Genomic DNA, 24,782 nt, shown 5'->3' on the forward strand with positions numbered 1-24,782 from the left:
TGAAAGTTTGAAGGAGGAAATTATTTAATATATAATATGCTTCCACATTTGTAACAACCCACAGACTTGCACCCTGTCAGGAATAACAAGGTAATTATATATAGTATATTAACTATGGTCTATTTATACATTCTATTGTATCATATTTTATTCTATTCTCTTCCAGTATATAGTGTGTATTGTATTATATTGCATTAATATCTTTACTAACTGTATACTTATCTTTATTATATAATATATATTAGTTTCCATCTCTTTGTCCCCTTTGTATCATGTTTTTCTCAATAAGATCATCACCAAAACACAAATTAACTGATTTAAGCTGAAATCAAAAATAATAGATGCATTTCTGTTAGAAAGGAGGGCAAACCGTGAAAGACACAGCAGCTTGCCCCGAACCCAACTCTTTTTTTTTTTTTCCCCATCTGCTAGGTCTTTAAAATCTAATGGTCATCTTATATTTGTGAATAAGAAAGTGAAGGCACAAGTCATTGTACATTAGTTACTCCATGGGAAGTGCCTAAGTGCAGTTTCTTACCCCTGGTGAACACAAGGGGATTCAAGGCAGCTCAGCCTTCTGTTCCAGAGCCATCTGCTTTAATGCATCATGTTAAAGTCAAGGTCTTGGAAAGGAAAAACACTGTCACAGGAGGAAAAAAGACTCTTGCAACCCCCACACAGAATAGCTGGCACCTAAGGAAAACCAGCCTGTGGAAGTAAGCTCAGGAAATCAGGAAGTTCAGGTAATGAAAAATAATATTTACTGAATAGAGGCATTTCAGTGGAATGAAAAAAAAATCTTTTTTCTAACAGATCTCTGCACCTTATCTTGAATCCCCCTGCTACAGATTTTTTTCCCTTATATTTTTTCCCCTGGGAAGCTTTTCTTTTTAATATGTGAGTAAAGCAGAACAAATTCTCTCATGTTGTCTATGATCTCTTAATCTCAAGCTCAGCACAGATACATAACACTGCCTAATGGAGGCAAAGCAAGAGGCATTTGATTAAATGTTTGATCTCTGGAGGAATGCACAGGCTTTGTAGAGCATAGTGAAGAGCTCACAAATATTTTGTGTTTTATTATTGATTAAAAGCAATTAAAATTAATAATTTGTTCAACTGATAAAAAATACTTTTTTTTTTTATTTCCTGAGCTAACCCTGAAAAAGTATCAGATTGCTTTGGCTACAGAGATATCTGGGATAAAAGTCAAAATGTAATTTTCTCCATTGCAAATGCAGGAACATTCTTTGAAGTAGGACTGGCCATGATTTTAGAGCACTGAAGTAATTACTGACACCTCTGTTTAAATTATCCTGATTATAAATAACAATGTTATCAAACCAAAACTCTCAGGACATTTTTTTTTTTCTTTACCACATACCTTTCATGGTTTGGACAAGGTAAATGCAGCATGTTTTTAACCTGAAGTGTTAACATCTTACATCTAACTGAGGGGATACATATTATTAGTCAAAATTCAGGGAACAGCCTCACTGAATCACAGGAGGTTTTGTGTTGGAAGAGACCTTAAAGATTATCCAGTTCCAACCCCTGAACTGAAGCCATGGGAGGAACACCTTCCACTAGAATAGGTTGCTCACTGCTCACATTCTTTCCCAGCAGAGTGCTGACACAAAGTTTTAGATAAATGCCTGACAAAGGAGTGCTGGTCTTTTTTTGGAAAGAATCACTGTCTGGTTCATGAGGACACAATGGAATAACAAGATCACCTACACAGGACTGCTGAAAATAAAAAATAAATGTAAAATATTCAGTTTGTGGCAATATCTCTGCTCTGGAGCCAGGCTGGGAGAGCTGGGGGTGTTCAGCCTTGAGAATAGAAGGCTCTAGGGAGATATCAGAGCCCCTTCCAGTGCCTAAAGGAGCTCCAAGAGAGATGGAGAGGGACTTTAAACAAGGGCCTGGAGGGATGGGACAAGAATAAATGTTCTTAAGCTGTAGGAGAATGGGTTTAGGTGGGATATTGGGAAGAAATTCTTCCCTGTGAGGGTGGTGAGACCCTGGCAGAGGTTGCCCAGAGAAGGTGTGGCTGCACCTGGACCCCTTTGAAAGTGTCCATGGCCAGGCTGGACAGGGCTTGGAGCAACCTGGGATAGTGGAAGGTGTCCCTGCCCATAGCAGGGGATGGGACTGGATGATCTTTAAGGCCTCTTCCAACCCAAACCATTCTGGGATTCCATGATAAGAGCATTAGGACCACAAGATCAGGCTGCCACAAGGACAGGCTGGGTGTTCTTTGCTTTGATGCAGCATCTCCATTCTGCACCCAGTTCCTCCCCCCACTCAGCATCCACTGGTGTCTCCAGTTTCCCTGGGAAGGACAAAGGCACAAGAACAGCCAAGGCCACCATGCTGAACTTCTCTCCTGAAGCTTGTCAGGAGAGTTTCTCAGGGAATAGAGCGCGAATGGAGCTGGAGACAGTGATAAATTTCCCTTCTGAACAATCAATAAAACTCTCTCAGCCCTGCTCAGGCCCCTACTGCGGATGCAAGGGCCATAATTACATTGTCAAAAAGTCGAGTTACCCTGGCTGGCTGAAACCCCCTCTCAAAGTGACGGGTGATTGACAGGCAGTTTATGGGTGGCACGCTCTGACTGGCAGGGGAGTTGGCTAAAGCCAAAGGCAACAGTGAAATTTCCCAGTCTGCTACAACTACCGGAGCAAAGGACTGCCACTCATGGGGGAATTGTGGGAAACCCTTAGTCATATTAACATATCAAAGTGAGGAGCTGACAGCGCTTACTAAACAATCTGAACTCAACCAGAGCTGCAGAGCATCCCCCAACATTCCCGGCCTGAAAGAGAAAAGGAATTGAAACGCGCCCGGTCCTGTCTTTGCCAAGACAGCCGAGAATTTGGAAAGCTGCTTATTTAATGATTTTGATCTGAGATAACATATATATTCGTGTATATAAATGTATCTCACAAATGTGTATTGCAGAGCATGTCAGCCTCTTTCACATATATATATGTATATGAAAGGGGCTGTCATGCTCCACAATTTGTTCTATGCCACAGACCAGACTGATGCTAAATTGAAGACAGAACAGCAGATTTTTTTTTCTGGGTGAGCAATATGAACCCAGTAAAAGACTCCACTACTTTCTGTCATTTTTTTTAGCAGGCTTCCACTCCTTCTATGTTAAATTGCAGATTACATGGTTTGAATGAACAATAATTGCAGCCATGCACTAGGGCTGTGTGTGTTGCAGAGCTTAAAAAAGATTTCATAGCTACTCTGGATCTGTTGAATAAGAAATTGTTATGACTTCTTGAATAAGAATTGGGTTTGAATATTAATAATAGAATAAGACTTGGCATTGTTCAGCCTGAAAAAGAGAAGGACCAGGGCGACCTCAGAGCCCCTTCCAGGGCCTAAAGGGGCTCCAGGAGAACTGGAGAGGGACTTGGGACAAGGGATGGAGGGACAGGACCAGGGAAATTATTTCAAATTGACAGAGGGCAGAGTTAGATGGGATACTGGGAAGGATTTCTTCTCTGTGATGGTGGGGAAGCCCTGGCACAGGTTGCCCAGAGAAGCTGTGGCTGCCCCATCCCTGGAAGTGTCCAGGGCCAGTTTGGATGGGACCCTGAGAACCCTGGGATAGTGGAAGGTGTCCCTGCCCATGGAATGGGGGTGGACTAGATGATCTTTAGCATCCCTTCGCACACAAGACTTGCAATAGTCCAATAATTTATGAAAAAATGAAACCAAGAGTTTTTTTCACTAAGGATCAAGCCATTTTTGACTCTCTATGTCTCCATCCAGGTATTACTTGGATTGCAGACCTCATCCTCTTGTTTTCCTGGGGATTGAAGACTCACTAAGAATTACAGCACTGAATAAAATGGATAAATTATCACTGAGAAAAGACTCAAAGGTACTGATGTCGAAGCCTGGGTTTACCTCCCTCCATCACATTGCAAGGTAAGACTGCAAAATGTGCTCTGCCCTGTTTGTCTTCAATTTTTGTCTTCAATTGGGTGATGGAGTCACAAAGGCAGACTTGATACAGGTTTGGAATGGAAAGAAGAAGCAGCACAAGAGGCACAGCTGCCAAGAGATCCTACTGGCTTTTTAGCTAGGAAACAAAAAGCATGGAAAAGTGAAGGCTCATGCTGTAAAGTGCTGACAATCTAAGGACAAAATCCTGGCTTACAGGGGTCAAACCAAGAATAGAAGGACACTTTAAAGTGGCAGAAGACACAGAAAGTGAAGCAGCAAAAGCTGCTATGAGGCAAATTCAAATCTCAATACTTTTCTTTAAAAAGAAAAAAAAAATGGATGATTAACCAAATTAATCCCCTGGAAAAAGCCTCTAAGGAAAATGCTGGCTTCTGTCTCCCTTGACGTCCTCAAAGACCAAGCTTTTCTGGAAGGCAAGCTTTAATCTAACGGGAATTACTGAGCTCAGGGCTGGGATAACTGTGTGAAACTCAATGGCCAGTAACAGATTCAGCCAAGATGCTCTAATAGCCCTCCTTCACAGAGACCCTCCAGGAAATGGGGTAGAAACACTCTGCAAAGACACTTCACTGAAGTTATTGAAGCCTTTTATAGGCAGTAAATAATTGAGCCTTTCTGTGTCTCAATGAAAGGGTCAAGAGCACCTGACATGGCGCTGAGGGGCAGCCCCACCTCTCCTGTCCCTTCCAGGAGCTCCTTTCTCAGCCCCTGAACATCTCTCCTGATTCAGAAAAGTATCTGTTCACTGACTCCTCTCCAAACCCAACCTCTCCCAGCCTTGCTCAGCTCCTGTGGGATGGCAGGATGATGGCACAGAAGCCCAACTCACTCCCTGCCTGTGCTCCAATGGTATTCTTGGTGCCTGACATCATTTTTTTCCAAAAGCCATGTGTTTCTGTGCTCAGACAGCAATATTTCCTCCTGTAGGGCACAGGGTGGAAGTTCAAGACCTGTTGGAGGGGATGAACTCCCACCAACAGGAAGGTTGGCACACACAAACAGGAGGAAGGGAGATGAGACATTGAGATGGTTTTTCTTTTTCTTTTTTTTTCTCTCCTCCTCTATGAGACGTAGATCTTTTAAAAATAGCCCAGTAGAGAAGAACTTGAGAAATGTGCACCAGTGTTATGAATAGAGTTTGGACTTTAATTCCATGTCCAAACTCCTGCACCAAGAAATGGCCATTTTATACTCGTATTTCATAGTCTTCAAGAAAAGCTCCATATCTAAATTTTCCTATGCCACTATATAAGAATGGTGTGGGGTTGTTGGAATGGGTCCAGAAGGGGCCATGAATATGTTCTGAGGGCTGGGGCCCCTCTGCTCTGGAGCCAGGCTGGGAGAGCTGGGGGTGTTCCCCTGGAGAAGAGAAGGATCCAGGGAGAGCTCAGAGCCCCTTCCAGGGCCTAAAGGGGCTCCAGGAGAGCTGGAGAGGGACTTGGGAGAAGGGTTGGAGGGACAGAACACAGGGAATGGCTTCCCACTGCCAGAGGGCAGGGATAGATGGGATATTGGGAGGGAATTGTTCCCTGTGAGGGTAGTGAGGCCCTGGCACAGGGTACCCAGAGAAGCTGTGGCTGCCCCATCCCTGGAAGTGTTCAAGGCCAGGTTGGACATTGGGGCTTGGAGCAGCCTGGGATAGTGGAAGGTGTCCCTGCCCATGGAATGGCTGTTGGAACTAGATGGTGATAAGGTCTCTTCCAACCCAACCCATTCCATGATTCCATGAGAACCATGACCAAAGTTTTGTCAAATTATTTTTCATTTTTGTGTGTGTGTGTGTGTGTGTGTTTTCTTTGTTTTGTTTTCTGTTATTCATTTATCCTTTGCTTTAGACAACAAAAGAAATGTACTCACCATGAATAGAAAGGGTCCCATTCCTCACTGCCAGGAATTTGACTCCATATGGAAATAATGCTGGAGAGTGGAGGCTTCCGTAGAGATAGATGTGTGCTTTGTGATGGAAAGGGGCCTCAGGGGATCCCACCCAGAGCTCTCCTCCATCAGACACCAGGATGTAATGAGCATGCAGTTCTACAGGTCCTGGTCCAGTAAACAGGAGTTTGCCACCTAAGACAAGAGAAGAACAAAATGCAATCATGTATTCACTCAGTCATTCTCTCACATTCAGAGGAACTGTAAGAGGTAGGTAAACAAAGGGGTTTGCAGCAAAATTAAAGGCTAAAATTTTATTGCGTTCTGTGAAATTTCCACCTTGCTCTTTATTTCTCCCTATGGATTTATCAAACCTTTAAAGACCCAATTAATCCAGTCCATTTTTTGATTCTACAGCAATCTGGATTTCTAGACTTGAGCAAGGCCAGTCAGCCTGGGCAGACTCTAACCAGAGTTAAAAGAAACTCTATTCAGAAAAACACTATTTTAACCAATTAAGTCACTTAATGTTGAACAGGGATATTCCTACTTAATTTGTTTTATGTTACTTTTTAGATTACAAACTACTTGTGACTGGCAGAGGGGAGAGGAAAACTCCTTTGGAACATAAGAACTTCCAACTTGTTTACATCAGTGGTTGATTTAATCCTGCAAACTCTTCCATCTGCTGTTCAAAAACAGATGCTTCCAAATACAGTGTGAGACACATCTCCCTCTTAGCTGGATGTGGGTTGATCTCCCTGTCCCATAAAAACCTCATTTAATCCCTAATTAGAGGTTAGCTTCACCTCAAAGCATAAGGTTTCAACTCCTTGTCAACATTTTCCTCCTACTGACTATTAGTATAACTGGATAAGATTTGCCAGTAATAAAGAAATGGTCTTTGGAGTCTTTGTGATATTTGGTCTCAACGTCTTCTTGAAGCAATGAATTCTGTGTGTTAAATGCATAGTGCATTAAAAAAACGTTTCCATCCCATTTTTTTTTACTCCAGTTCTTTGGTTCTGTCAAATGCCTCCCTTGTTCTTGCCTTTCATGAGCTGAAAATCCCAGTCTGTCACCTCAGGATGGTTCTTTCCATTATCTATTTTATATTTCCTCTCCTGTGAAGGACGCTGTCACTTTCTGTGCAATGGATGTGGAAAGACTGGAGCCTCACTCATTTTGTCACACTGCACATGGGATGTGCCTTCCTAGGTCAAGCCACGTTTCCCAGGAGAGAGTAGGGAAATTCCCAAAGTCTGGAAGCTTCACACCTCTTACAAAGGGCCTACCCTGCTCCCCTTGTGTGAAGTAGCTGATACCTGTACCAGCTCATCCCACGGCCAGTTTGCTACTGGTGGAAGTAATTTTTAATGGTGATCTCTCTGTCTACCACCCAGTTGGCTCTCCTGCCTCACAAATTCTTCCCTGTGAGAGTGAAGAAGCCCTGGCCCAGGTTGCCCAGAGAAGCTGTGGCTACCCAACTCTGGAAGTGCTAAAGACCAAGCTGGGGTTGGATGGGGCTTGGAATAACCTGGGATAGTGGAAAGTGTCTGTGCCAGTGGCAGGGGGAAGAACCAGATGATCAGATGATCTTTAAAGTCCCTTCCGACTCAAACCGTTCCATGATTTCATGATAACACTGCCAAATCTTAGCAAGAAGAAGGGAGATCAGACATTTGTATAAATTGCAGTATTTAGACCAAAAAAAAAAAAAAATTCTAATACAGAAAACAGATTAAGAACTATCTTGATCATTGCTCACCATTGCTCATATTCTGCATATCCTGATTTCATTTTTAATTCTCACATGGAGAGGATTTTGTTGTTTGAATGATTTCTTGAGCTTGTAAAAAAGTCATATGACTTAGTCCTCATTTCTTAGGCTTATAAAAATAGTATTTGAATAGGGGCTACCCATTAAATATTTTCTTTTCAGATTTAATTGCTTTCCAATTTTTTACATAATTTTTTCTAGAATATGCTTAATTGAAGAAAGAGATAAATCTCACATTTTCTTGCTTATGACCACAGATTTGCTTGCAAAAACACAAACTCCCCTATGTGTAAATTGTCTCTTTCCTTAGACATAATTTTCTATGTACAAATGTATTAGTATTGAGCCTTTATATAGTCTTTGCAAATTACACTGTGTGTGTGGATTGTGAAGAACCAGAACAAATTTCAGTTTGTTTTGTGAAAAACAACACAAGATATCTGACTCCAGCAGCAGTATTAAAGCTCTTGAATGAGACTGGACCTGTTGATTTTAAGAATGTGTATTCTGAAATAATATTTATTGTTTTCATTCTATTAGTATTATTTGGCAATAAATGGACTGCTGGTCCATCTTCCTCTAATGATATAATTTACCATCCTGTTTTTTCCCATACTGAGAACAGAAATATTTATTAAATACTTTTGCTTTATAGCAATTGTGTTAATAACTTTATCACCACAATCTATAAATGGAACTGTGAATCACTGTGATTTATTTCACTCCTAACATTGAAAAAGGCATCTTCCCTAAGGTCTTTATTGACTTTCTGTGCTCTATTCTCAGTTAAATACAGTAATTTCTGTTTCCACTTCTCTTCATACAATTTTTAATGAGTGTTTTGATTGCTGCCATGCTGTACCACTGAACCAGGAGGGCTGGTAGACTGTTGTCCTATCCTTCAATTGCAAAATCACAATTGTGTCTCAAACAAGATTTCCCAAGTTTCAGTCACATTTTGCCCATTCAAAATTTTCAAGATGATGATCAAAGATTTTCCATACCTTTTGTGGATTTCTGAGTGTCTGAGAAGCTTGGATGCTGCTAACTGCTCTGGGTGCACATAGGAGCAATAGTCCCACCTCATCCCAGCAGCAGCAGGAATTGCAGCAGGAGCTGTGCATACCTGGCATGCAAGTTTGACCCTTCCAGAGGGAAATCAGAGTCACCAAGGCTGGGAAAGACCTCTAAGATCACAGAGGCCAACCATTAACTCAGCACTGCCAAGTCCACCACTAAACCATGTCTCCAAACATCAGGTCTATGCATATTTTGAACACTTCCAGGCACGGTGAGTCAACCACTGCCCTGAGAAGTCTGTAACATTCCTGACCCTCCCTTTCAGTAAAGAAATTCTTCCTAATATCCAATTTAAACCTCCTCTGGTGCAACTTGAATACCAGAAGCCCTTATTTTAGGAAGAAATTCTTCTCTGTGAGAGTGGTGAGTAATTAGAACAGGTTTCCTAGAGAAGCTGTGGCTGCCCCATCCCTGGAGGTGTTCAAGGCCAGCTTAGATGGGGCTTTAAGCAACCTGGTCTAGTTTAAGCTGTCCTGTCCACAGCAGGGAGGTTGGAACAAGATGTTTTTTAAGGTTCCTTCCAACCAAAATTCTATGATTGTGGGATTTGCTGTATGTGACTCTTTTGCTTTCCCTTAGAAGCAGCAGTCAGACACAAAATTTAAGCCTGAAAAAGGGGCAGATCAGCTACACTCATGGTCACTCCACAATGCTGTTGTCCCCTGGATCTTTGCAAAGCTTCTGAAAACCTCCCAGGACAAATCCAGATGGTGCTCGGTCTTTGGGAGAAAATACAGTGGAAAAATAAAGTTCAGCTGCAGAGGATAAAAGAAGAGCAGCACTGCAGAACAGAAGAGAAAGCATTAGGAAGGACTCATTTAACCATTTATCAAGTCTATGTGTAAAACAAACTCTGGCCAAACTTACAAATTCTTCTGTCCAAAAATTGCATATTGTCCCTCTACACCTCTGTGGTTTCTATTGGGTCAGAATAAATATACAGCTGCTGCTTTACAAGGTTGTCTTCTCCTTTTTTAAAAAAGAAAATAAAAGTTATGCTTCCTTCTTTTATTGCACTTGACCCCTTCTCTGAAAGCAGAAAGCAGGAATATTGCTCAGCAGAGCCGTTGGCTGTGACCCTCAAATTGTTTGTTATGGCTGCACAGGAAAGCAAAGTCCTACACATGACCTTGAGGGTGATTTTATAAAAATCAATCAACCACTGTTATGATGGCCTCCCCACCAAGCAAAATAAATACAATTAAGCCCATAATCACTTCTGTACAGTAATGTGCAAATTCAATGGGTCTCTTTAGGTGGAGTGAGGGAGAGAGGGGAGAAATATGTTGAGGCTATTTGATACTTTGTGAGAACATCAGAAGCACCATTCTTCTCAATTAACCCAGCAATTAGCCTCCACCTCTGCACAAACAGAAAAGAAATCTTTCTTTATCTGTCTTTACCAAAGGGGGAAAAGAGCAGGAAAAGAAAGAAAAAAACAACAAGGCAATTCCATATGTCCCACAGGAGGGGAGAAGCAGCCAGACCAAATAATTAAAAAAAAAAAAAATCTATTAAAGAAAACAAACCTGATAATAAGGTGGGAGGTTTAATCTGCTGAAAAAATAATTAATTACAGCACTACTGGTTTTGTGAAAAGAGATTTACCTCATGAAGTCCCTGGGAAATGGTGGAGGATATGCTCAAAAGTGAAGGATTTAGAAAGGGAATGTATTAATAATTCTCTCTGTCAGGTGTCCTGGACTCACTCATGCAATGCCACAGCCCAGGTATCCAAAAGGATAACTATGAAAAGAGCCTGCATTCCTGCATTGTGCCCTTCTGGAAAAAAAAAAAAACAAAAAAAAAAAAAAAAAAAAAAAACAAAAAAAAAAAAAAAAAAAAAAACAAAAACAAAAACAAACAAAATAAGTAAATAAAAAAACCGCAAAAAATTATGTAGAATATTGGGAAGACTGGTGTAGGGAGTTTCTCCTACCTCTGTCAAGAAGACCCACATTTGCAGACATAGCAGTTTATATCCCTTCTCAAAAATCTCATTTTAAATAAAAAAAAAAAAATTCTAAACCAGATATTCTGGCTTGTAATAAATAAAAGCAATGTTACTATCTTTCATTTAGGTTGTGATATAGACTTGTTTAAAGATTTTCTGAAATTGAAGGGAAACAAAGTCCCCATTCCAAAGTACACCTTTTTGCATGGAGACATTTTTGAGACTGCACTTTGCATTCACTGTCAATATAAGATATTTTTCCTAATAAACAGCTCATTAGGGAGCTGGGATAAAAGTAATATATTTATATTTAGTTCAACTTCAGCTATTCACTTCTGCTTCATATTTTACTTAATTCTACTTCTTGATGTAAAGCTGAATACAGTGTTAAAGCCAGCAAACTACAAGAAGAGTGCTGGACAGTCTCAATACATCCTTTTTTAATAACCAAGTGGTAGAAGAGTATCCAAAAAATGGTCTTATATATCACTACTGTGTCATAACCTTCAACTAGCAGGGAACTTCCTCTACATGGAAGGGGATTTGCAGATTGAAATATCATCCCTCCACCTGGACTTCCTCTTCCCATCACAGTGCAGGGGAGGACTGCTCTGGTTGCTCCATGACCAGGAATAACTCAGCCCCACAGCCTTCATCTTGCTCTTACCAGCTCCTCTCACTTGGTGTTTCACATGACAAAGCCACAGAATTCCCCATGAGACAGGCTCAGGACCAGAAGTTCTATTCCTGGCCAGCATCCCTGAGTGGCAAGCAGCAGGATGCCACAGCCAGAGCTGGAATGGCTTTATTGATCCTGTGTAACCACAAGGCTGTAGTGTGCTGGCAGTGCCCTTACTGCTCATTCTTCTGTTTCAAGGGTGTCCCAGGTAGGGCCTCCAAGCAGGGAAAAAAAAAAGCTCTTGTTGCATACAGAAAGAAAAATACAAAGTTAATGAAATCCAGGAAAGATAATTAATTATTTCATGGACCTGTCACCTGCACCCTGCTGACATGCTCACAGGATATTCCAATGAGCCATGAAAGTTGTTTGCAGCTTGGACCATGGCTGAACAAGAGGCAAAGGGGAATTTTGTTATATTGGCCTCATCCAAAAGGCTGCTCAAACCAAGAGTCTAAAATTCATCCTGCACCTCCCTCAAAATATTCCTCCATACTCAAAGCACACAGGTACAGATCCCAGATTAGCTCTGAATTCAAAATATTCCTCCATACTCAAAGCACACAGGTACAGATCCCAGATTAGCTCTGAATTCAAATGCCTGTGTATTTCCGTCAGGACATCACTAACACACTCAAAAGTTAAGCTTGTATTCCAGCATTTTGTTGGATGGACGCCTTAATCCATCCCTGGGAGAGGAATCAGCAGCTGCTTCACTACTCTCAGACAGAATTCATTTCCCCAGCCTGACAGGCCTTTGTTTTTTGGCTTGCTGTGCTCACAACCATCTGTTCAGATGGCACGTGCTCCCTCAGAAACTCATCAGGCTCTTCCCTTAGAGCTCAGGAGACAAGTAAAAGGCAATTCCAATCAGCATCCCAGAAGATGCTGCCATAGATGTATCTCCTTCAAAGAAATCTTTCTATTTCTTCAGCTCTTAAGGGGCCTCTGAGATACTTAACAACACCTGGATGGGCTTGGAAGAGGAGAGATTACTTGGTAGGGAAGAGGTGCAGACACTCCAGGGTGTGTTCTAGCACATCTGACATCATCTGGGATCTAATTGAGGAGCTTCCAAGTGAGCCTTGTGAAGGCATCAGGTAAACACCACCCACAGAGGCATGATGAAAACAAAGGTCCCTGGGCTGTCATTTCAAGTCCCCAGCTGACAGACAGTCATTAGGTGCACATTTGGAAATTCTTCCCTGTGAGGGTGGTGAGGCCCTGGCACAGGGTGTCCAGAGAAGCTGTGGCTGCCCCTGGATCCCTGGAAGTGTCCAAGGCCAGGTTGGACAGGGCTTGGAGCAGCCTGGGATAGTGGAAGCTGTCCCTGCCCATGGCAGGGAGTGGGATGGGATGAAATTTAGGGTCCATTCCACCCCAAACCATTCTGTGATTCTGTGATTCCCTATTTCCATGACAGTGATTAGAGGAAAGAGATGGTGCTGCCCGGGGTTTCTGCTCAGTCTCTGCCAAAGTTGTGCTCAGTTCCTTGGCCAGGATTAGCTTCCACAGATCTGCTCACTGTGAAACATCCCACAGGAGTCTCAAGAGCTGCTGAAGTTGCAGCAAATCAATTTAATTGGCAGGTGGGAGTCCTGGGAGGCCAATGTACATCCTGTAAGCCCGTATGAAACATGATGGCAAAGGAAACCTGCAGTCCACACCCAGACATGAACCAGGGTTGCAGCTGGGGGAGGATCTGAAAAGACCCACACCTTAAACTGCTACAGATTCAGGGCCTTAAAACCCTTCCTCCAGGAATGCCCACATCTGTGAGTTGCACTCTACTGGATAACACTGAATCCCTGCAGAAAAATATACTGAAAAATAAAGAACTGATGCCTTTTGCAGTTTTTCATAAAAACAGAGAGGATTCTAAAGCTCTGAGACTAATTATTGAAGGCTCACCGTAACAATGTAGGAAAATATCACACAGTGACAGAAAGAAATAGAGCTGACTTTTCTTCCTTTTAAATCTCAATTAAAAAATACATTGGATGAAATTTCCCATTAGCTGGTACTATTTGTACATCCCATGTTCTTTCTTTAATTAAAAAACATGCTTATTGCAATACTGCCAGAATCACTTTTATGGTATTTTAATTGTAATGTCTCTGCCTGATTAAAAAAAGAAAATATGAACTGGAAACTGCCTCCAAAAAAAAAAAAAAAAAAAAAGGATCACAATGCTTACCCCAAATGGATTGATCAAAAGGGTACAGAAAACACCATGACAGGAACAGGTTTCAACTATGCCTACTGACAAGGGATTTAGAAATGAGTTTAAGGACTAGTTGATGTCATAGAGAAGAAAACAGAGGGAAACACTTTTTCCTTCTTTCAGTGAATTAAAACCCAATCTTTCTTAGCAGTGACTGAAGCACAGTTTATTTGACAACTACTGAAGTCAGTGTATCAGTGAATATTTGATGCTTGTTGCTAATAGCATCAAAGAGAAGGAAAAGACAAGCAAAATCAATATCTTTGTTTTCCCTACTCCCGGATTTACTCACAGGATCTATTCTGGCCAAGGTCTGATCAAAGTGTGGATTACAAGAAATTCAAAATATTCACAAAATCAGAGAATCAAAGAAAAACTGCACACAGCACTCAGTGCTCTGGTCTATTGACATGGTGGTATTTGGTCAAAGGTTGGACTCTGATCTTGCAGGTCTTTTCCAACCTAAATGATTCTTTAAGTGAAAATGAGTCTTTTACAGTACAAGGATCAAAGCAATCTTCTCCCTTATGTCTGCAAAATTTCCTTTGCAAGATCAACTGCCCAGGTTGGGGTCATCAATCCCACTGGGGTGTAACCGGGAGTGTCTCCCCAAAATTCATCTCCAAGGGACTTCTGAAAGAAAAGACAGCTTCTTTTTTTTTTTTTTTTTTTTTTTTTCCAGACCTCCCTAGACCACTACAATTTCAGACAAAGGCAACATGTCTGAGGTATCAACCCATCAAATGCAAAGTTCCTCCAGTGTAAGCCCTGTGCAAAGGAAATTTCCATCTGTCCCAGGTTATCATAAATATTTCCATGCTTGTGATGCTGGGATTACAAAAATAACTGCAATCTGCTGAACATACAGAATTATCTGCAGTCTTTCTATCTTGTATCTCTTCCCCAATCAGTCTTGTCTGAGCTGTTTCACAGCCTGACTATTAAACTTTCCACTCTCAATACCCATGCTCTGCTTGTTGAGGAGGGAGAAACTGCTGAGCCCTCGTGGCAGAGGGCAGAACCCAGCTGCCTAATCCTATTTTTCTATTGTTTTGACCCCCAGATCTTCTGCCCAGACAGTCTGGTCATTCCCAGAACCTCTACATGTTTGGGGCTATATGATAATATGGCCAAAGAAGGGTCAGTTTAGGGCTGCACGTGGAGTTGATGTTCTTGTGCTAACACTCTTTAAATCATTTCTGCAATGTTGAAATCATCAAAAGGGGACAACACAGGGCCAGTATTCAAAATCCTCATGGTGTCTTAAAAAAGGGGAAATTTTCAAGAAATGAGCCTGTAAACATGTGTTGGGTTTGCTGGATACAGCACCAGAAAATGGGCAGTGTAGCAGCAGTAAAATATTGCATCATTTCTCCATCCACAAAACCTTGTATTTTCAGCTTAAGAGTGCACAGCCAGCCTGATGCTGAGTCATGAAAGCCAAAGGGAGCAGAGCTACAATTTAATCCCTTTCTCCAGCTCCCGCTAAAAACTCTCCAGGTAAAATAGGAATGGGATGTTTTAATCGAAGCACATATTGACACCTACCTTAGGGGTTAGAGGTTTACTGCCATGCCCATCTTGCACCTGGGGAAAGTGGTTGATTATTTGATGTGCTCATGGGGTTGGTAGTTGTTGCTCTGAGGGATCACCTGTGGTTCAGTTTGAGATGGGTGTCTATAATTCCTAAGATGAACAGGTCTTTGTTGATGTGTGTTTCTATCAATAGAGGAGCCTAAACAACTCCCCTGAGCTGGACAGTTTAAAAAAGGGGAAGGTAAGGAAAGATAAATCTCAGCCTCATTTCAGAGTAGTTCTCATCATGTCTTGATTCCAAATCTAACCAAGGCTACACAGCCAGAAAACCCATGGTAGGGGCAGTGGATGCAACAGGCAACTTCACAAAGCTCAGACAAAAAATTCCTGCAGGTTATAATTCTAAAATGCTTTATCCCTCTGTTTGGCATGTAACAGTGGAGAAAATAATCACATCTAGAATATTCTAATGCTGCTTTTCTAACTGAATTGACTTTATAAACCAGGGTTCTTGGAAAACACGATAAAGAAGAGGAATGATTTGAATGTCAGATGAGCCAAAGCCATAAAGATACTACTCCAGACTTCATTAAATTCAATCAGAGCTCCAGCAGCTTCATGAGGGCTGACTCATAGATCAAATGAGCCTTTGAATAGGTCCAAAGCTCAAAGGGTTTCTGCTCCAATATTTCTCCCCAATTCTTCACAAAGTCAGTGACTGAGCCCCAAAATCTTCATCCAGATCTGGAGCCCAAAGAAATCTAGTGTTCTGACCTGTCTCCTCTAAAGTATGGCATAATCATAATGAGGTTAAGAATAATCTTGAATCACAGATTTAGGATTTTCACTGGGAAAAAGGATTGTACCAAAGTGTTTCACCTTTTTTTAGTCTTAAAATCTCAGTTGATTTTTAATTTTGCTTTTAGATGGGAGTGATGCCTGATGTTGAAAACATTTAAGTCTAGACTGAGAAAGTTCAATCAGTTATGAAAATGTTCTCATGATATGTATAAACTTTCAAACTTTTTCCTTTATCAAATTATCATTCAAATTTAAAATAAAATACAATTGTCAAATGCATGAATTTCAGCATCATCTCAATGAAAATCTAGTACCTTTAGTATCATTTTAGAATAAAAGCAATTTTACAGCAAGGATCCTGGTCTTTAAACATAAAAAAAAAAAAAAAAAAAAAAAAATCCTGCTTTCATTATTTGAGCTCTATTTCAGCAGAGGCTTAACTTTGAACAAGCAATTTCACCAGCATATCTCATTCCTATAATACCAGGCATGTGTACAGCAGTTTCCACAACCAGTATCTAACTTCCAGGGGAAAGATTTCTGGCATGTAATTACAAGTCCTTTAAATTCTTAATTTTACACCCTCTGAGATATGTCTGTCTCATTCTTATTCTGGGTCTATGTACGGGTACATAAACCCAGCAAATCCAGGGTTTCCCACCATAACTGTGCTCAGTTATTTACTTACTGCCCACCAGCTGGGCTCTAGGATTTGGGATTATTTATTGCATTTGATAGTTGTGACCCACAATTCTATAATGCCAATAATTTTGTAAAGGTGCTTGTGACACATCTGCCTCAAAGATGCCAAAGAGAACAGAGTAGATTTTTGTTATCAGCAGTGCCATTATCACTGAGCACTGCTCAGGACAGCAGCAATTTTGGTAGACTGGGGAAAGAAAAAAGGGGAGGAAAAGCCTTTTTGCTTATATTGTCATCATGCCTCAAGCAGCGTAAACATCCAAGCAGCATAAACACGCACACAGAATGTTTAAATTCTTGCCCTGTCCCCCATCACTGCCCCCTTGCACCACCGAGGGCAGGCTCAGCCTCACGGTCATCTCCTCTGCTGCTGGAGCTGGGCAATGCAAGGAGACACCAGGGCCGTGACAAACCCATCCCTGGAGGAGGGAGAGCAGCGGAGCCCCTCCCGCAGACCTCTGAGCTGCAGCAGGTTGAGGATGCTGGTGGTGGTCCCCAGGAGCAGCGTCCGGCCGCCTTCTATCGTGACATTGTCGCCATCTCGCGGCTGGCGGCCACCCGGCCAGCTGGAGTCCTCGTCCCACCGGCCGCACAGCTGGAGGCCAAGCTGGAAAGAGAAAGATCCAGAGGAGTTCAAAGCTCGCCCCTTCCCGTCCTTCCAGAAGCCAGTTTGCTCAGAGAGCATCGAGATGCGTCCACGCGGCATTGGCATCTCCGCTGCCCTGCTCTGGGCACGGTGACTTCCAGAGGGACCCTGTGTAAGGCAAAGGAATAGATGGATATTGGCACTGGAGAGGTGCTCGGCCCTTCAGGAATGCCTGTCACAATTTGGGGGGTGCCCCCTTGTCTCGTTCTGGTTCTGGGGATCGAGGGATTTGCTCCAGGACCGACCACAGGTTTCCTGGTGTGTGTCTCTCTCTGCCTCCTGAGAAGCAGAACTGCACTGTTGTTTCCAGACAATGTCATAAAATAGCAAGAAGAGCTTAGAATTAAAACATCCTGCTGGATGGGCACTATTTTGCTTTAGAGGTTGTTTTTTTTTTTTTGTTTTTTTTTTTTTGTAAAGGCTCTCCGGCTGCTCATCCTCATTTAGACAGACATTCCTCCTCTCAAAATACCTTTTTAGCTTTCTCAGCTTATCCAGTGTTATTGTCTCTGCTTTGAGGGTGAGCACAGCAATTCCAAATAAAGCCCTGAATAACTTGAAAACTGATAATAGGCTGACTCATGATATGCAATCATTAAATGATTCCTAAGTTTAAAGGTTCCTCCGCACCTCCAAACTTCAAGCATGTACTTTGCAGTAAAGGTTTTATAGAAGCACAGAATTTTTTGGGTTGGAAAGACCTGAAAGGTCATTTCCTTCCAGTCCCCCTGCCATGGGCAGTGACACCTCCCACTAGACCAGGTTGTTTAGGGCCCTGATGGTGCATTTCTTGAAGAAGGTGTGAATATTTTTGCCTGGACACATGTGCACAAGTGTGAACATGGACATCCAAAACATATTATTTGGTCTCATATGTGAACCAGCAAGAACATCCTCAACTCATCTGAGGCAGTGGTGGGGGGAAACCAGACATAGAAATATTTGTGGTCCTCACTGGTCTGTGCTAATCCAAAACAGCAGTGGAAAGAATAACCTCAAGACAAAAGCAAAACAGAGTTACTCCATTTTCAAATGGAGCACATCGAGTGCATTAAAGCTTTTGCTTGGGAGCTGCAGTTGGGGTGAATCAATAATGGGGGTGTTATGATCATTATTCTCTCTTGCTGTGTTGTTTTCAGGTTTAGTTTCATGTGCCTGATGTTTTGTAGAATATTTCCCATAGTGTTGTCCCTGAGCAACCTGGTCCAGTGGAAGGTGTCCCTGCCCATGGACCTTCAGATGAGCTGTAAGGTCTTTTTAACCCAAACCATTCTAATCATTTACACCAGGGAATGAGTGATGGTTCCCAGGCTAAATGACACAACCGGCTGATATCCACCCTGGCTGGATGCTGGGATTTTCTACAATCCATTTTATGATTTCTCTGTAAAGGGAATTAACTTGATTCAGTTCAGAGTGAAGCCTGGGACTGCATTAACACAAAAGGCAGTAAAAAATTCTTGGGAGTTCAAACTCTGGTGTCAGAGGGAGTGAACCTCTTCATCATTACCAAAGTAAAATTATTGCATAGTTCCTAAGTGTATTAGGACAAGTTAAATTTTCATTAGTTTATATAGTTCAGAGATTTAGGACAAACTTCCAAAGGATAGACACCTTTACCCATTATCTTTCCAGAGAGGCTGTGAATTACTCTTCATTGACAATGCTATGAAGCAGATGGCATAAAATATACAACAGACCCACTGAAAAATAGCTAATTAAACTTGTTTTTTATCTCAGAGGAGGGGACAGCATAAAATTGTAGCATAAAATTACAAATTCCATAAATCCCTGTCTGGCACAAATGCTGCCAATGCCACCAGCAGGACACTGGAGGGGGCAGATGGGAAATGGTGGGACCCACAGGAACATTTGGTTTAGAAGGTTTGATGAATGCCTTTAAGTCACTTTGATCCTCTGAAATCACTCAGAATCTTCCAACTAACTCATGGGCAAGGAAGGCTGCAAGGAGTGCACCAGACCTTCTCGCTAGCACCACTTGCTAGCACTTATCAGCTGTTGATAGGAGCTCTGCAAGAGTTGAGAATTAATTCTTCTTCTGAATTTGACTTGATTTTTTTTTTTTTTTAAGATGGCAGCTAGGGATTTCTAACTAGAAAACACTCTACTTCTTCATTCAAGTAATTTAAGCTTCTCTCTACCTAAAATCAGTGTTTGGGCTTGATTGGTTTCTGCTGTCACCTCTTAGAGCACTCAGGATCTGTTCAGATGTCCCAACACCATCTGGCACAAAAATCGCAGTGTTCATACATGACAGTGGAATCACAGAATGGTTTGGGTTGGAAGGGACTTGAAGAATCACCTCGTTCCACCCCCCTGCCATGGGCAGGGACACTTTCCACTATCCCAAATTGCTCCAAACCCCATCTAATCTGGCCTTGGACAAGTCTTCCAGGGATGGGACAACCACAACTGCTCTGGGCAACCTGTGCCAGAGCCTCCCCACCCTCACAGGGGGAGAAAATGAGTTAATCAAGTTCATACAATTCTCTATTTTTCCACCCAGTCCATACCTAAGTTTCCAGTGAGAAAATGCCTGGCTTAGTCCACTGTCATGTGTACCACCTGCCTGCGTGTCTTTCAAGTAATTTCTGACTTGTAAAATCAATTTGTAAAATATTGTAAAATCACTTTTTAGTTTTTATAAATAAAATTAAACTGATGAACATCAGCTAAATAAAACAAGACCAAGAGCTCTTTATAATCACTTGTACTATCCTTGCATTACCACAGAGAGAATAAATTCAAAGAATCTGTTTTAGGAGGAGAAAAGGGGAGTTGTTCAAGGAACACACTTTAAATTACCAGAGCACAGAGAGGGGTCAGAGGGAAGGCAGCTCTGTAGGGACTGAGTAAAGACATCAAACAATTTTGTTTGGTGACTCTTCTCTTGCAGTCCTGCACCCTTCCCTAAGATGAAAGAGCACCTCCTTAAGATCTGTGAGAGAAGAGGGTGTGGTCTAATGCAAGTTTAGTGAAACAGACACCTGCCCTGAACCACCAGCACAGTTTTTCTCAACTTTGTGAATCCCATGTGATTATCCTCCCTGACTTCTGGGAGAAAAGCACAGTGAAATCTCCAGCTGCAACAGAATTCTTAAGATCCTTTACAAAAGGGTGGTGATGTTTATATCCAGTTCCACTCAAGCAGCCCATGGTAAAATAACACCAACTAATACACAAATTAATTGCACATCTCTCTATAAGCAGGGCTGGTGACAGAGTCACAACATCCTTCTCAATATTTTTATTTTTTCAGACAAGCAAAACTCTTTATTTTTCTATTTTTTTCCCCTGCCTGGCACCCTGTATTTGACCTCTGGTGTTTAATTGAAATACTTCTCAGTCAGCCTGAAGAGCAGCAGCAGCTGCAGGTGCCAGGGTTGTGGCTGAGTGCCCACCCCACATGAGCTTGTTGGATGAAGCAGAAGGAACCTGCAGAGCCAAGGAAAGCTGTCTGTCAGCCACTGGTGCTGGGCATTTTCCTCCTGTGCTTTTTCCAGCTTCAGGAAAAATGGCAGGGAGCTGGAAAATCAGGATGGGAGAAAGAGGAGCTGGCATAAAACAAACCCTGAGCTGTGAAGCTGAAGCTGGCTGGCAGCAGCTGCTGCAGTGGGGTGGCAGCTCCACGCTCTGGCTTCAGTGGTACCAGAGCTGGAAAGAGGATTTGGAGGAAACAGAGCTTATGGGACCACAACATCTCTGCAGCCATCTGTGTCACTGTCACAGCTCACATTTGAACGTGGCCAATTTCAACGAGGTTTAACAGGAGAAGCAAGACAACAAAGATGCTGCAATCCTGCAGGGTTTGTGACGATCAGGAGATAAACTGGGACACGAGTCTCTGCTGGCTGTATGTTTTACAATGTAGTGAGTTAAATAAACAATTATAACCTGAACTGGACACGTAAAATCATCCCCCAAACTGTTGCAGGATGTGCCCTCACATCACACACCCATAGGAAACCCACTCTAGCAACATTTCACATGTTCAATCCAGCACAGCAGATAGCATTAACCCAGTAGGGAGCCAAATCTGCAAAATATGGACAGCAACCTCCTGTGGGTGGGAAATCACCACCAGTGGGAATCCCTAAGAAACCCCAGTTATTCTTCCTGGGGTATCAAAGAACAGAAGGAGATGGGAAAGGATCTGACCTGAAAATTCAATGGATAAAATCCTGCAAGTGCTTTCCAGCTCTGACATCCATTTGGAATGTGTCATGCACACAGGAAATTTTATTTGCTAGGGAAATGTTTTTACCCAGAGGGAATTTGGGCAGTGGAACAGGCTCTCCAGATCAGAGCCCCAAGCCAGATGGAGCTCAGAAGCATTTGGACAAAGCTCTCAAGCACATGATGGGATTTTTGGGGTGTCCTGTGAGGGCCAATAGTTATACTCAATGATCCTTGAGGGTCCTTTCCAGCTCAGAATATTCTGGGATTCTATGCACAACTCATATCAAGCCCAAACCCTCTGTACCAGGACCATTGCTTGTAATAACTTGGGTTAATTTTTCCTTCCCAAACATAACTTCAAAATAATTAATGAATTATGTAAAAGCAAAATAACATTTTTGTAGCATACAATAGAAGACATACAATCTCTTTGTAATTCAGCACCTTAACCCCCTTTCCTGCCTGCTACACCTCCTTTTTTCATTTTCCAGGCAGATTTCTTTCCATTTTATGTTTTCTAGCTGCTGCTGTCAGCCAGGTTGGGGTTGCCTTTCTGTCAGCCTTTGGGGACACATCTCAGGATCAGTTTGTCAGCTTGTGCCTGTGACTACCAGGGCTCAGAAACAGCAGCAGTGACTGCAACAACTGAATAAATAACAGTGAAAAACTTGCATTCCCACCCAGGCTGGTAAAAAATCACAAACAGGAAGGATACCAAAATGCAAGGTTTGGGCTTTAAAGGGTTGACAAACTCCTGCTTAGATACAGAATAGGTCATTTGATCACACATTGGGATAACTTTACAATTTCTTTACTTAAGTGGGGTTTGTTTAGAGCACACTCCCCAAAAAGGACTGCAGTAACAATTACAGGCACAAAGATAAGAGCTTTCATCCTCTCATCAGAAAATAAGTTTTAAAACCAAGAAGCAGTGATGTAGTTCAACACAGACCCTGCTTCCTGCTGTGCTCATATTCTCCCTTCTTCTCTAGATTTTAAGGATAAATTCTTTACTGTGAGGCCCTGGCACAAGTTTCCTAGAGGAGCTGTGGCTGCTCCATCCCTGGAAGTGTCCAAGGCCAGGCTGGATGGGGCTTGGAGCAACCTGGGACACTGGAAGGTGTCCCTGCCCACAGCAGGGGTTTTGAAAGAATATGTTCTTTGATGCCACTCCCAACCCAAACCATTCCATGAGTCCAGGCTGTGGGCTCCAGCTGAGGGTTACCTGTGACATGGCCAGAGGGAGAAACCTGGAAGCAGGAGAGTTTTCCCACCAACTCCACCCCCAGCAGGTTTTATCCTTTCCCCCAGACCCAGCTGATGGGAAAGGCAGCACAGTCTGGTTCCTGCAATCTTTAGCAGGAGGAAGTGTCCCAGGTCCCAGGAAGGAACAAAGGTTTGGAATGCTGAGATTGACACCCAGGAGAGCAGCCTTTCCTTGGTGCTGACAGATTGCCATTTAACCAGCAAGTACAGAGAGCAAGTGTTCCTGTCCTCAGTCACCACGGAGAGACAAGGTTAACATTCCAAGTGATGGAGTGCAGCGCAGATTTCCCCACGCCACACACCCAGGACTCCACACCACATTTGAAAACACTTTAATTTCAGTGATGGATGCAGGGAGCTCACTTTCCAGGCTGTGAACTCTTAACAGCTCCTCAGTTTAATACATCAGGAAAAGATTTACACCCCCTCACCCGACTCCCATCCACCTGAAGGAAAGAAAAACGTGTATTTGGAGGAGACAAAAGAGAAGGGGAGGTATTTTATTATACTAGATGTCTTTTACAAGGGAAGTATTTTCAGCCATCTGCTCTAATTATTCCTCCTGTATTGGCCACCATCTTCATGCAACAATAGAAATAATTATCTCCTCAAGGGCAGAAAAAAAATATTTACAGAAACAAACAAAAGTTGATTATCTTTAGCTCCTAGGGAAAATAAGAAACAAGCTACTTCTTAATGAAGGAGCAATTAGGAAGGTGGGAAGAACATCTATAATTAAACCAGACAAATTGGTGCAGGCTCCTCCCTCCTACACATACTTGAAAGGGATGCAAATGCAAGTTATTTGCTACAGACAGTAGAATTAACAAGTAAAATGCTGCCCAGTGCCCAAAGAAGCTGAACCTGTCTCTGGCATCATTCCCTGCCTCTCCTGCTTGTCACACCTCTAACCCTTTGTCAAATTAACTGGAAAATACTCACCACAAGTATAAAGCTATGGAATTTCAATTGGCATGGAGAGGTCTTCCTCTGCATAACAGCATCCCCAAGACAATTACAGGATTCTCATTCATCCCATTCTTTAAGAACAGCCTCCTGCCTGAACTTCACCACTCAGTGTAAAAGTGTTTTTCCTGTATAAACCAAAACCAGAGGATTTTTGCAATTGTCTTTTCTTTCCCTGTAGTGCATAAGAATTTTGCTCACTGAGAGAATGAAGGCATATGTACAGATTTGTGGGAAGGATGGCATGGGGCCATCCTGAAGAGAAGATAAAATATCTTATTTTGTGCAAAAACAAGCATAAAGCTAAAAAAAATATATATTCTCTCTACTAAGAGAAAGGGGAACCCCTGTAAAAATTTGAAATGGAAAATCTACTTCCATCCTCCCAGTGAAAGCACCACATTCACCTTTATCACTTCTATTTCATAGAATCATGGAATATGCAGAGTTGGAGGGGTCCCACAAGGATCATTGAATCCAACTCCTGGCCCTGCTCAGGATGCCCCAAAACTCCCATGCATGGGTAACCTGAGCAGACACTGCTAACCAAACTGGGCAACAAAGGTAACGAGATAATGAGACCATCTTATTCTGGTTTCTGAAATAAATATTTCCAAACATCGCAGAAATTGTTGTGCTGAAATCACAAATCACTAAGAAAGTAGCCTTAGACACATCCAAAAAACAAAGAAACAAATAAAAAATACCCCTCCAGAACAAAAACAAAGAACAACACACAAAAAAAAAGAAAAAAAGAAAGAAAAAAACATAAAGCAAGAGAAGGTAAGATATCTAGAGAATTACACACTGTGTAAAAGGTGTAAAAGTAATCATTTATGCCAAAAGACAATCTTATCCCCAAGAAGACTTGAAGTAGCTGTAGCTATGAATAAACCAATAATGGAAATGAGCAGAATGCTTCTGAATATACCTGCATGGAGGAACTGGAACAGGTTTCCAGAGAGAGTAGGAGACCAAGCTCAGTTTTCCCTTATGATTTAGCATTCTTGCTGTGACTGCCTGGAACATAACCCAGCAAACCATTTCCAAGGCCACAAGGTGATATTTTTATCACTCTCT

At 42.1% G+C, this 24,782-nt stretch overlaps 1 protein-coding gene across 1 annotated transcript in view; it reads right to left on the bottom strand.

The window, feature by feature from the left end:
• Positions 1-24,782, bottom strand: part of PKHD1 (PKHD1 ciliary IPT domain containing fibrocystin/polyductin) — a 232,400-nt gene that overhangs the window by 138,121 nt on the left and 69,497 nt on the right. Inside the window, exons 35-36 of the mRNA XM_077781772.1 lie at positions 17,081-17,231; positions 5,851-6,063 (exon numbers count right to left, since the gene is read on the bottom strand). Of these exons, the coding sequence (XP_077637898.1) occupies positions 5,851-6,063; positions 17,081-17,231 (364 nt within the window). The remainder of the gene's footprint in view (positions 1-5,850; positions 6,064-17,080; positions 17,232-24,782) is intronic.

Source organism: Lonchura striata, chromosome 3 (genome assembly GCF_046129695.1).
Source record: "Lonchura striata isolate bLonStr1 chromosome 3, bLonStr1.mat, whole genome shotgun sequence".
In the NCBI taxonomy this organism is placed as follows: domain Eukaryota; kingdom Metazoa; phylum Chordata; class Aves; order Passeriformes; family Estrildidae; genus Lonchura; species Lonchura striata.